The sequence below is a fragment of the Rattus norvegicus genome, chromosome 16, assembly GCF_021556685.1.
Source record: "Rattus norvegicus strain SHRSP/BbbUtx chromosome 16, alternate assembly SHRSP_T2T, whole genome shotgun sequence".
NCBI classification, from domain to species: domain Eukaryota; kingdom Metazoa; phylum Chordata; class Mammalia; order Rodentia; family Muridae; genus Rattus; species Rattus norvegicus.
Genome location: NC_141549.1, coordinates 74024929 through 74038375, shown reverse-complemented (window position 1 = coordinate 74038375; position 13447 = coordinate 74024929). Strand labels below are relative to the sequence as shown.

At 37.7% G+C, this 13447-nt stretch overlaps 2 protein-coding genes across 2 annotated transcripts in view; both read right to left on the bottom strand.

Annotated features, from left to right (window-relative positions):
* Erich1 (glutamate-rich 1) overlaps positions 1 to 13447 on the bottom strand; it is a gene marked incomplete at its 5' end in the record, with an annotated part of 52793804 nt that overhangs the window by 9625988 nt on the left and 43154369 nt on the right.
* The window catches only part of Hook3 (hook microtubule-tethering protein 3), a 90307-nt gene that overhangs the window by 61779 nt on the left and 15081 nt on the right, over positions 1 to 13447 (bottom strand). For both annotated transcript variants that reach the window (XR_015639438.1, NM_001136098.1), the window contains 1 exon segment: positions 2341 to 2413. Coding sequence is in view for 1 of the 2 variants with exons in the window: in NM_001136098.1 (NP_001129570.1) it covers positions 2341 to 2413 (73 nt within the window). In the remaining variant the exon portion in view is untranslated.

Genomic DNA, 13447 nt, shown 5'->3' with positions numbered 1-13447 from the left:
CATGCACAGATCTCAGTACTGATTAACACTAAAACTCAGGTGAATCTTAGAGTAAGTACAAGCTGGCATCCCGACCTCTCTGAAGTCTCAAGTGGGCTGACTCCAAAGCCTTCTGAACAGTGGCTGGCACTTTAAAACGTGTGCACTTGGGAGGCTCTCGGATCTAAGATCTGAGAGTATGGATATTCAACTGGTCGGTCACATTTACGCAACTCTTCTAAACCAGCCAACCAACAAACCAGCCAACCGACCGACCGACCGACCAACCAACAAACCCACCCTAAATTGCCCCAAAAACCTCTTCTAAAATTTGAAACACTTCTGGCCAAATTCACATAATGAATATTTAAACTGTATAAAAAATAAAACTTAGTAGGATAGTTGAAATTTAAAGTAACAACATCAGAAAAAGACTGTTGCTTAGCAACAACACCATGGGAAAATGAACAACATATAACAGATTAGTCAGACTTTTGATAAGTAAAGGAAATAAAATATATTATTTTTAAAGACTTAAATCTGTGCTCTTTTCTCTAATTTAAGAGTATTAAACAAAACTATTGCCAAAATACTCTTAGCAATCTTAAACCTAGGTCTTATGGAAGAGCAGCCAGTGCTCTTAACTGCTGAGCCAATTCTCCAGGTCCTTGTTGTCTTATTCCAGGAAACACATCTCCAAATTCCTCCACTGTCAAGAAAAGGCTGTTGTTTAGCTGAATATCAAACTAAGTAAATAATTATGACCATAGGTTAAAAAACATATTACTATTGTATACTGAAATACTAAAACAGGCTAATACCAAGCACTGCAGAAACGCTAGTACTTTAAGGAGAACCACAGATGAGAAGAGGAGGAAGCAATCCACAGTGAGTGAGGGCAGACTCACACTCTTAAGTTCACTGGCCACTGTGTCTAGGTGAAACGACAGATAGATTCACTGCATTATTTAATAAAAAGCTCTTTAGTTTCTCTTCTGCTTTTGGCCAGATTTTCATTGGAGTACATGAGCCATATTCTGCTGATCATTCTTTCAATCTGGCTGAAGCTGTTCAATGTCAGTACAGACCACCTCTGCCTTATTTATGAAATACTTGGGCTCGGATGTGTTTTAGGATCGATGATGCTCAACTTGTAGCTGGATACACCCGAGAACAACAGACAATGCAGCCCGAGGTTGTCAAATGAAAGGAGCTCAAATATTTAGTTAGAACCTTTTGTTTAAAACATTTTTAAGGATTATTTTATTTTCTGTGTATGAGTGTTTTGCCTTCATGTACGTATGTGACCTATGTGTGTGTTGGTGTTCTCCAAAGTCAGAAGATATCATATTGTCGGAAGTGGAGTTACAGGTGGTTTTTGAGCCACCACATGGATTGCTGACCAGGTCCTTGCAAGAGCAACAAGTGTTCTAACTGCTGAGCAATCTTTCCAGACCCTGAAACATTTATTTTTAAGAGAAAAATAAAGCAAAAGTTGTTTATTTAGTAAAAACAACAAAACAAGCTTGGTGTGCTTGCTTATGTCTGTTCTCCAAGTACTAAGAAAAGATGGCAGAAAACTGTGAATTCAAGGCAGGTCTAGGCTATACAGAAAAAAAGAACCAATATCACAAATGAAATTAACAAATTAAAATGTGTATTTCAAGAAAATTTTTGATTTGAAAAATTCATCATTTATTTCCGTTGTTGATCTTGTAAGCTGTTTATTTTTCATACTTCTAACATCTGAAAGTGGACCACCTTCAAACTGCTATGTTCATGTAAAATAGTGGTTTCCCCCCATTGCAAAATTCTATATTATCTTACTTTGATCAACGGCACCACAAAATTGGAGAAGCAATCCATAGAAGCTTATAGTTCTTGCCTATAGAAAGCAAATTGTAGGGCTGGAGAGATGGCTCAGCAGTTAAGAGCACCCAATTACTCTTACAGAGGTCCTGAGTTCAATTCCCAGCAACCACATGGTGGCTCACAACCATCTGTAAAGAGATCCGATGCCCTCTTCTGGTGTGTCTGAAGACAGCTACAGTGTACTCATATATAATAAATGAATAAATAAAAAAAACCCCAAAAAACAAAGAAAGTAAATTCTAGAGCTCCAGTGTGGACACAGGCTCCCTGATTCCAACAGTCAGCCCCTTGTTGGGCTTTACTGACTCAACAGTATGGTCTATTCTGGCAGGTAGTGTCAAATTATTACTAATCTTCAATTCCAGATTATTTTACTAGAGGATACCTAAATAAGCTTCTAATCTCACTGGAAATATTAGATTTTTAAAAAGTATTTTATACAGCACAAATATTTGAAGATTTAATGGGTGTAAAAACAAAAAGAAATACCTTTAACCTCCAGTTGTCTCCTACTTCAGTCTTGATTCTGTTCAGCCAATTATCATCGAAATATGCAGGATCTCTGTAAGTAAAGAAAAGCTGGATTCAGATCATGTAGCTCTCACGCTTACAAAAACACCCATGCCATCATTTAAGTGAGTCATAAAAACATGGGTATACCACATACCAGCCATTAAATAACTCACGAGACCAGGTGTAACAGTACATTTTCTAAAATTAGTTTGATTAGTTCTGGTAATAAACAACAGTTTATTTGTAGTGCATGTAGAATAAGGTATAAGACAAAACAGGTATATTATTTTAAAAGAACTAAAAAGCAATAATGGCAATATATAGTTAATATATTCTAAAAGTGAGTTATAATTGAATATACTAGAATTGTTGATGGAATAAAACTATCCCAAACTAGTCAAAACCAATGATACACTTTTTAGAAAGAAACACTGTCATGAAAGTCAGAATGAGTTTATCTAGACAAACACAGTCAAACAAGGGTAAGGCCCTAAATATACACATCCTCGGTTTTCCTAGGAAATTCTCCAGCCAACCAACCAACCAACCAACCAACCAACCAACCAACCAACCAACCAACCACACAAACAACCAATCCCACAAACACACAAACAGACAAACAAACACACACACACACACACACACACACACACACACACACACACACACACAAACAAGCCTACTCCCAAACTCTGCATGAGTTTCACTCTAAGTTTTACTTAAGTAAGTCCATATACTTATTAATTCACCTAGAATCTACAACTAATTTAGGACACAACATTGACAGAGCTGCACAAGCATTGGCATCATTTTGTTGTCTGCATCTTCATAGAAAAGGAGCCTTAGGTGATGAAGATGGCTCGGTGGAGAAAGGCGTCTGTTGTACAGCAATAATGGCCCGAGTTTAGATCCCCAGCATCCAACTAAAAGCCAGGAGCAGAGGCGTGTATCTAACCCAAGCACTGAGGGAGCAGAGTGCACAGGGCAAGGGGTTGGGAATGGTGGAGACAGGTGGGTCCCTTGATAGAAACTGCACTCCAGAGTGTGAGTTCCCGTCTCAAACATCAAGGCATGAAAGCTACTGAGGTCAGACACCCAATGTCAGCCTTTGGCATCCACATATTTATACATAGGCAAGAGCACTCACATATACAAGACAAAGAAAAAATAAGATAATAAGCCATGTATTTATTAGCCATCTTTCTCATGTCTTTATTTTCTCTCCCCTGGAAACTGATAATCTAACTTCTTTCTTTGTTTTTTGCCCTGAACATTTTAGTAAACCATATGTGAACAAAATAATAAACTATATATGGCCATTTACATCTGACTTCTCTCTCAGTATGATTTTTAAGGTCTTTCTATAATGCAGCATGTACTGGGGCTTGCCTTCTTTATTGATATACAGCCAAGCACCACATAACATTCCAGCCCAGTGAATGCACAATACTGTATAGCCTACTTTGTGTTTGCACAGATGCATTTCTCCCAAACTATCTCATAACTGACCACATTATATTTATAAATTCATCAGCTGATGAACAATTTGGATTGTTCTTACTTTTGAGCTATTATAATAGTCATTTATCAGTTTCTGACTGGACATGTTCATTTGGGGTAAGATTGCTGGGTCATGTGATTCTGCTGAACATAAGCTTGCCTGTGGTGTTCACTCCTGTAATCTTAGTCTTCTTTCTACTTTAAAAACTTTACTTGTGTGTATGTATGTATGTGTGTGCACATGTATATGTGCAGATGCCCATGGAAGCCAGAAGAGGGAATTGGATCCTTAAGAGCTGGATACACATAGTTTACACAGCCAGACTTGGGTTTTAGAAACCAAAGCCTGGTTCCCCACAAGAACAACAAGCACTGGTTTACTAATGAGCCATCCTGATAGCCCCTCTTTCTCCTTAATTTCTCTTAATTTTATTTTATGTGATAAATATTTGCTTCAATGTATGCAAGTACACCATGTGGATGGATACCTGGTGCCTGGAGAGGACAGAGGAAAGTATTAAATCCACTGGAACTGGAATTACAGATGGTTTTGAGCCATGATGTAGGATTTGGAACTGAGCTTCCAGGGACCTCTGTAAGAGCAACAGATACCCCTAACCCCTAAGCCATCTCCCCAGCCCTTTCTTTTCACTCTCTTAATGGCATATTGTACAGGCAAAGGTGTTTAAGTTGAATGAAGTCTAATTTATCTGTCTTGTACTTATTAATCTAAGACCTCTGCCAACATCACAAAGACTCATTGCTTTCTCTTTTCTTTTTCCTTTTTGTAGTTTTAGATCTTAGACTTGGGTCTCTGCTTCATTTCTATGTAGTAGAAGAGCTAACTTCATTAATTTGCATGTGGATATTCATACTCATCAATTTTGTTTTAAGCTTAATTTAGTGTTTCTAGGCAAGGTTCTCTGTACCAAGAGAAACCAATATAGGTAATCTGACACCAAAAGAAGCAGCGTGTACTTGTACTAAAGAGAGGGCTGGGCCTCGCAGATATTGCTTTCTTCTTGACTGCTTTCTTCTACATTTTTCCCCCATCTATATCATTTTCCCTTTGTGGACCAACCTCTTACTGTTTCTCCCAATACAAAGGTAAAAATGGCTATCGATGTTTTAAGTCCTTACAATTCTAATTAAGACTGGTTGTTATAGCCTTGTCATAATCCCCAGCAAGTTCAAACGGTCTAGCCAAAGTCTATTTTCATCCTTGATCCTATTACATGTGGTTAAAGGAGGGATGGTTGCAAGTAGGACACATCCATCATTGGGGACGGGGGGAGCACTGAGCCTGTCAGAGAGAGGTAAGCTCTCAAAGAAGTGGACTTCCAAGAACTGGGCAGACATGTCCCTCCTGCAAGCACTCTTTTTGCCTCAAATCTCTTAGAAAACAGACAATGCAAAGAAAACAAAGGTGATTTTACTATAATGGCAAAAAATTATTATAAAGATCAATTCAGATATTAAAAATATTAAATTTTATTTTTGAAAGTTAAGTCACCTGAAAGGCACAATTGCTGGCAGTAAAATATCAATCATTCCAATAATGAAGGACCGTGACTTTGCTGCTATGTAGCCGATTGCTCAAAGGCATAGGCACTGAACCAATAAGACTTTTAAAGACACTGTATGGTTTAGACATTAAGTAGTTTCCAAAAAGGTTTGTGTGAAGGCTTGGCCCAGAGGCTGAGGTACTATAAATAGGTAACTACATGATCAGGGTGCTGAGTTCATCATGAATTATGAGGTATTAGGAAGGCTGATTGGAGAATGAGACTAACTTGCTTTCTTCCTGCAAGACTTCTTGACGCAAGTCTTTGAATGGCGTACTTTATGTCTGAGCTGCTCTGTCTTTCTGTTTCCTGACATGCTTGCTCTGACATCAGCAACCTTGATCACCCACATCCTCCCGCAGCCGCAATACCTTTCCTCACCACAGGTTCATAGCAAGAGCAATAGACCATGAACCCAAACCTCTGAAAACGCAAGCCCAACTAAGTTCTTCCCCTTTTATTTTACTTATTTGTGCATTTATTGATTCAGGTTTTCCTTTTTAAGACAGGGTCTCATGTAGCCCAGGAAGGCCTTAAATTTGCTATTTTGAAGCTTGAGGCTGACTTTGGACTTCTGATGCTCCTGTTTCTGCATCCTAAATACTGCAGTTGTTCTGGGATTAAATACCCCACCCCACCACCAGCTGGGGTTAAACCCAAGACCATGTGCATGCCTGGCAAGTACTTTACCACTAAGCTGTATTCTCTCTCAGCCTCTCCTTCTTTAAAATAGCTTCTCTCAGGTACCTGTCACAGCCAGATGACCAATAGAAAGTTATCTTTAAAAATTTAAGACTTGTTAGAGGTAAGAACTATCAGACTTAGAAATGAAGCAGTTTCCCCAAGTTCAATCACAGTTAAGTAGCAGAGTTGAGAAAACAAGCTTTATTTAAAAACAAATAAGCAGAACTCAACATATGATTCTAGCAAACAACACTAAGATTCAGGTTAATCATCTCAGTAAACTAGTGCAAGTGGAAAAAAGAAAACATCATCCGTGGTACCCTCTAGTTAGTTAGACCTTGGCACTCGGTATTCACTGCCATACCGCCTGGTACCTCAAGTCTGCCACAGGAGTTTCCCAATACATCTATGCAAAGTGGTCAGCAAGCATTTAGTAAGGTTCTCATCTACCACTTCAGCAGACCGTACCAACAATAGTCTGACCATCAGGCACAGCGGCACAAAGCTTTAATCGGACCATTTAGGAGATAGAGGCTGGGGTAAAAGGAAAGTGAGTTTGGGGCCAGTCTAGGTTACATAGTAAATTTCAGGTAAATCTGATCCTGTCTCAAAACAGAATATTCATCTGCAACTTTCTTTCCTACTGTTTTTTCCCCAATTCAGTTTGTCCTAGCAATAAACCTTGACTCTATATGTATGTCTCCAGCTGTTTATGTGTTTGTAATTCCAGAGAATTTCTAAATATTTCTAATTAACGGTCTTAGGCTAGAATCGAACAGCATAAAGGCAACTTCCTTATAACTCTTTAAAAGATCATGGCTTTGTATTGATAGGTAAATAACAACTAAATCTTATTAGGAATATTTTCACAAATAACAAATCATTCACCTATGCTCTAACACCTGTTAAAATCCAGCTCCTTAACCAGCAGTACATTTATTTATCTGTACTAACACTTGTAAAGACTCAGATAAAGGAAAAGCACGTTAGCTTTAATCCTTAACATAATTCCAGAATTAAGTTGTTTTCTTATAGTAAACTGCTTTCAACAATAACAACAAAAATAGTAGATTTTATTTGTACTGCTCAAATTTTAAAGTAATGTAACATTCTTTACAAATACTTACTCATTAATATGAGCTCTGACATGAATGTATTTAGATTCTCTTCTTTAAAAAGATGTTTTTTGAGACAGGGTCTCACTATGTAGTCCTGGCTGACCTCCAAATCCCAGAGACCCCTTGCCTCTGCTTAGCCTGGGTAAGACGACATTTTCTTCAGCAAACTTTTAGAGTTTTTTGTTGTTGTTGCTTTTTGTTTTTTAAAAAATCATCAGTGCTAGATAATTTTTTTTAAACAGGCCTGATCTGGTCTGGACTGAGCTTAGTCAGCTAGAACAACCCAAAATCTAGTCATACATCAGTCAAAGTAAGCGATTAAATTTTCCAAGAACTCATGAGAATGAAAGACAATCTCTAATTCTAACTGGCATGATAAGGGAGTTGCCTTCCTTCTGCTTTAACCTTCATATAAGATGTAGCCAGGGACTCCATGTGGCAGAAGAAAAGACTCAAATCCTCCAAGTTGTCCTCTGACCTACACATATATAAAGTGGCATGCTCACAAGCACACAAAAACAAAAACCAAACAAAACAAGAACCAAAAAACTAAACTAAACCAAAACAAATAAGCCAAAAAACCAAAAAACCCTCAAACGTACACAACAAAATAATAAACCATCTAATCAATTAAAAAAAGGCACATTTCAAAGGAAGAAATACAAACAGCTAATAAATATTTTAAGAACTTTCACACACACTTAGGTAACAGAAATAAAAATTTAAAACTCTGGCAATTACCCTCACCCTAGTCAGAATGGTATCCTAAACAACACTCTAGGAGAGGGAATGAATGTCGAAATTTTGCTACAGCTTAGTCCCTCTTGAACACTGGAAACATATGTACTGTAAGAATGAGGGTAATTAAAAAAGTATCCAAACAACTTAATCTCGGATGTGCAAATCACAAAGCAAAAACATGAAAAATTAAAAATGAAAAGTATGACTTCTTTGAAATTTATTAATCTTGTACTAACATTAGAAATGATAGTTCAATATAAGAAAGTTCAGAAAAATCATTCAAAAGTATGATTATAAGTATGTATATAGAAACAAAATGACATAATTGTCCCTTTATTAATTTTATTTATTTATTTATTTATCTATTTATTTATTTATTTATTTTCGGAGCTGGGGACTGAACCCAGGGCCTTGCGCTTGCTAGGCAAGCGCTCTACCACTGAGCTAAATCCCCAACCCTCATTTTATTTTTTAAAATATAATTCTATCTTCCACCTCTTCACCTCCCTCCAATACCTTCTATGTATCTCCCTTTGCTCAATCTTGAATTCATGACCTCTTTTTCTTTAATTGTTATTGCTACACATATGTTATATGTAACATATGCTCCATTTAATGTTACTTGTATGTGAATGATTTCAGGACTGACCACTTGGTATGAAATAACCAAGAAATAACCAATCAGGGGATTTGTCCCTGGGTAGACTATTTCTCTCACTTGCAGCATTCTTTAGTTGGCTGTAGTTCTTTGTCCAGGGATTGGTTGGACACTGTGAGATTTCTCCCTTCCATGCTGGATCTGAACAAAAGAAACACTGCAACACCCATGCACACGCATATCCAGAACACTGGATGAAAACTCAGCAAGTTAAAGAAAAGGCTCTTGGAGAGCCCTACCAACAGAATGGGCAAAAGAAAGGACAGAGAATCAGAATCTGAAGACAAGAGAGAGGTACTATTCAAAAGATGGAGATAATGACAAAGATATATTAATAAGGAAACATAAACAAGACATTTATAATCTATAGGACTGTGAAAAATACTCAACTCATGAATCATGGGCACAAGAGAGAACTGCACACAAAAGATACAAAAACATTTTCAACAAAGTAAAATTCAAAAAGGGGGTAAAGTATTCTTATCTGTAGATTATATGATTCTATATAAAATATACTGAAGATTCTAGGTGAGAACTGATCAGTGAAGTGGCAGACAATAAAATTCACACAAAAATCAGTAGCCTTCCTATGTGTCACAACAAACACGGTGAAGAAAAAGAAACAAATCTCAGAGAACATGGAGGAAAGCAATGCTGTTTTAGAAGACATGGGAGAGGGGCACGAGACAGAAAAGGCTCAGAAGTTTCCAAAAATCTGGTTTCCATGAAAGAAATTTTGTATGGTGGAAAAGCAAAAGAACTCCGGAAGTACCCTTTTTGGAACTCCTCCCTCCTCGGGAGTCTTTCTAACTTGTTTTAAAAAGGTTTGTCCTGGGGCTGGGGATTTAGCTCAGTGGTAGAGCGCTTACCTAGGAAGCGCAAGGCCCTGGGTTCGGTCCCCAGCTCCGGAAAAAAAAAAAAAAAGGTTTGTCCTTTTCAAAACAGGAAGGCACAGAGAATAAAGAAACACAGCAGAGGCAGGAGCTCAACTTGCTTCTGAGCTATGGAGCAGCAGCTTCCTCAGACCCACAGTGCAGACTCACAGCTCATGGACTTAGGAGGAAAAAGACAAGGGTCAAATTTTCCAAAATATAAAATAAAAAAAAAAAGAAATCTTACTGTTGATGATTCTGTCCCCATCAGAATACTAAACAGGCAAATAATCTCCACAAAAGCTTCAAATTGTGGGAAAATAGGAGAATGTAAAAAAAACTTTTTGTGTGTGCTTAGAACAGTTCTGATTTCTTCTGATATGCTGAAGTACCAACTTTTTACATACCTTTGGATGTTATTCCTATACTCAAAGAATTTTTGGAACAACATTACTGTAGATTTCCAATGAATATGAGAAATTATTTCGTTTAGAAAACTATATGCCAAATTAAGTGTCACTGAAGCTTCTTGGTGGAGAAGAGACACAACTTCATAATTAGGTGACATTTAGAAGTAAATCTGAGAACCTTAAATCAATGACAAACCTATAACATAAAAGTTGTAACATCTAGTTTGGGGCATTTTATATTTTCAATGTACTTATTTTTTCTTTTTTTTTAAAATGTATTTATTTATTTTATGTGAGTACACTGTTGCTTTAAAAATGTATTTATGGGGGGCTGGGGATTTAGCTCAGTGGTAGAGCACTTACCTAGGAAGCGCAAGGCCCTGGGTTCGGTCCCCAGCTCCGAAAAAAAAAAAAAAGAACAAAAAAAATGTATTTATGGGGTTGGGGATTTAGCTCAGTGGTAGAGCACTTACCTAGGAAGCGCAAGGCCCTGGGTTCGGTCCCCAGCTCCGAAAAAAAGAACCAATAAATAAATAAATAAATAAATAAATAAATAAATAAATAAATAAATAAATAAAATAAAAATGTATTTATTTATTTTATGTGAGTACACTGTTGCTTTCTTCAGTCAAGCACACCAGAAGAGGGCATCGGATCCCATTAATGATTGTGAGCCACCATGTGGTTGCTGGGAATTGAACTCAGGACCTCTGGAAAAGCAATCAGTGCTCTTAACCACTGAACCATATCTCCAGCCCTTCAATGTACTTATGGCCAATCCCAAAAAGATGCAGGCCATCTTGGATATCCTCAAGACCCAAACCTCTTATCTAGTTCTTTGGTAAATTTCAGAGCAAGACCACAGAAGCAGTTCAACACTGAGGGGGAAAAAGACCCACTTAAATAGATAAGGGATTTGAAAAGACTAGCTCAGCAAAATGCCAAATATACAATCAACAACTCCAAGCCTCAATCCAAATCCAGCATTTCCTGCTGGTTCTTTAAGTATCACACACTCTTTTGTGTGAGGGACATTACTGTTAATCTGCTAAGTACACGGTTTCCACGTTTACTTTTTAGTCCAGATCAGACTGCAAGTGCTGCTACTTGCACACTACAGCACTCATGGGCTTCCCTGCTCTTTGAATCAGTGCAGAATTCAGATTCCATTAGCTAAAGGAATTCTGAACAAAGCAGGGTTCATGAAGGTAAAGATATAGATGAGAGGTGTATAGAGAAGAGGGCATTGACCATAGCAGGCAACACCTATATTCATGTGAATATATGGTGAAGACGTCACACGGTATGGCATGCAGCACATACCTGACGTCCTACAGTGACGGTGCCTGTCTTGGCTGAAGGAAGACAGTGCACAAAGAGCTCTGTTGGAGATCTGAGGGGAACTATGTCCACAGTGCAAGCTTTTGGAGCATAAAATTGATGTGAAAGTTTCTTAATACTGAAACTTAGCGATGTCCTGAAAATGTGCTCCCATAAGGTCCTAAAGAAAATGTGTATTCGTTTTTTACAGTTTTCTAGAACTCTTTTTTCCCCCCTAGAACTCTTTGGCGTGTGCTTTTCCTGAGACTTTGTGAACCTGGATATATTGAAGGGTATTTGTTAATTCTACTTTTTGTAAGCATTGTAAAACAGTAGAGCTAGTAGTAATACTTTGCATTTTTTTCAACTCCACTTACAGGTTTTCTCTCCTATTTCTCAAAATAATAGAATAAAATAATAGAATAATAGAATGAAATAACAGAAAGACAGAATAGTTCATAGGGTTAGTGAGTACAAAAAGGAATGTTACTATAGTAATCCACTGCTATTACCTAATGCTGAGTTTTTGCAAAAAAGCCCAAACCAACCAAACAAAAAACAAAAACAAGAATGTGTACATATAATTAAAATGCTTCAGATTACAGAATTAAAAGCAAACTACTCCTCTGTATTAACTTATGTGATGGGGTGCCATGGAGGACGGAGCTCCTGGAGCTTAGTGTTCTACGCCTTCTCACATAGAACTGCTCTTACTCACTAAAATGACTCTTTGCTTAGGCAGATCTATGAATGATACGGGTTATGCTAAAACCATGCTTTTTTTTTTTTTTTTTTTTTTGGGAAGGGACTTTGTAGGGGTTCTTTCTTAAATTATTCCAGTACAACAGGCATGACATGGAATAATTAAAACTTTGGCCTTTCTTAGGGATAGTTTCTAATCATAAGTGTTCAGTGTGGAAAAATTTAATGTGGTGGTTTGAATAAGACCCCCGTAGGCTCATATATTTGAGTGCTTGGTTCCAGCTGGTGGAAGCGTTTGGGAAGGATTAGGAGGTATGGCGCTGTTGGAGGAGTGTGTCTCTAGATGGCTTTGGGGCTTTGTCACGCCCCAGTCTCTCTCTGCCTCCTACTTGCAGACAAAATTTAAGCTCTCAGATACTGCTCCAAAGCCAGGTGCCTGCCATCACACTCCCCACCACGATGGTCATGAACTCACCCTCTGAAACTGGAGCGAGCCCTCAACTAAATGCTGTCTTTTAAAAGAGCTATGGCCATGGTGTGTCTTCACAGCAACAGAAAAGTAACTAAGACAGTTCTGTGTAAATTATCAGTATTCAAAAGTAACTAAGTTGGTGGGATTGCTCAAAGGGTAAAGATGACTGCTGTGCAAACCTGATGACTTGAACTTGATCTTGGCTTCTAAAACTGTTCTCTGATATTACATGCATACTGTGGTCTGATTGCGCAAGTGAGTGCATGTATTTGTGTGTGTGTGTGTGTGTGTGTGTGTGTGTGTGTGCGTATGTGCGTACGCGCGTGTGTGTTAAATATTAATAAATAAAATAATTAAAAGTATTTTTAAAAGGTAATCTTTTTTTCTGGTGACTTCAACAAGCAACATCTCCAAGACTGCATCTACATAAAGTTATCAGAATGAAAGCTGTCTATTTTAGTGACGTGCAGACCACAAGTAACAACTAATGAGAGGATGCCAGTGCCAATTCAACATAGTAATTAAGAAATCTACATAATTATTCTTTGCCATCCTAACTAAATGACTCATTGGCCAGGAAAACAAACCTCTAAACAGGTGTTTTAGTAAGACCTGAAGTCTCCTTCAGCAGGTATAAAACCCACTCTAGAAAATAGACATATTTTATTTTGTTTAATTTAAATGAAAGTCAACAATACTTTCTTTTGAGGCTGTCTTTACTGAAATCCATGAAAAATAACTTATAATTTGAATAGAAATAGGAAACAACATTCTGATCCTGAATCACTTAGGTAAGTGGGGCAGAGCTAAGCATTCTAGACTTTGTGTTCTGGTGTTGTGTGCCTTGTGAAAACAACAAAATGGACCGTCTCCTTGCTGAACTAGTTCTTAGAATGCCAAACAGCAAACAGTTTCCACTTTGGCAACCATAGGGTAGCATTAAAGATAAGGAAGATGTGGGCGTGTGATGTGTCAAAGAAAACACAGTTTGTTACTACTGTGCTAGAAACTGAAGACACGTAAGACTTTCTGGTTTTGTCT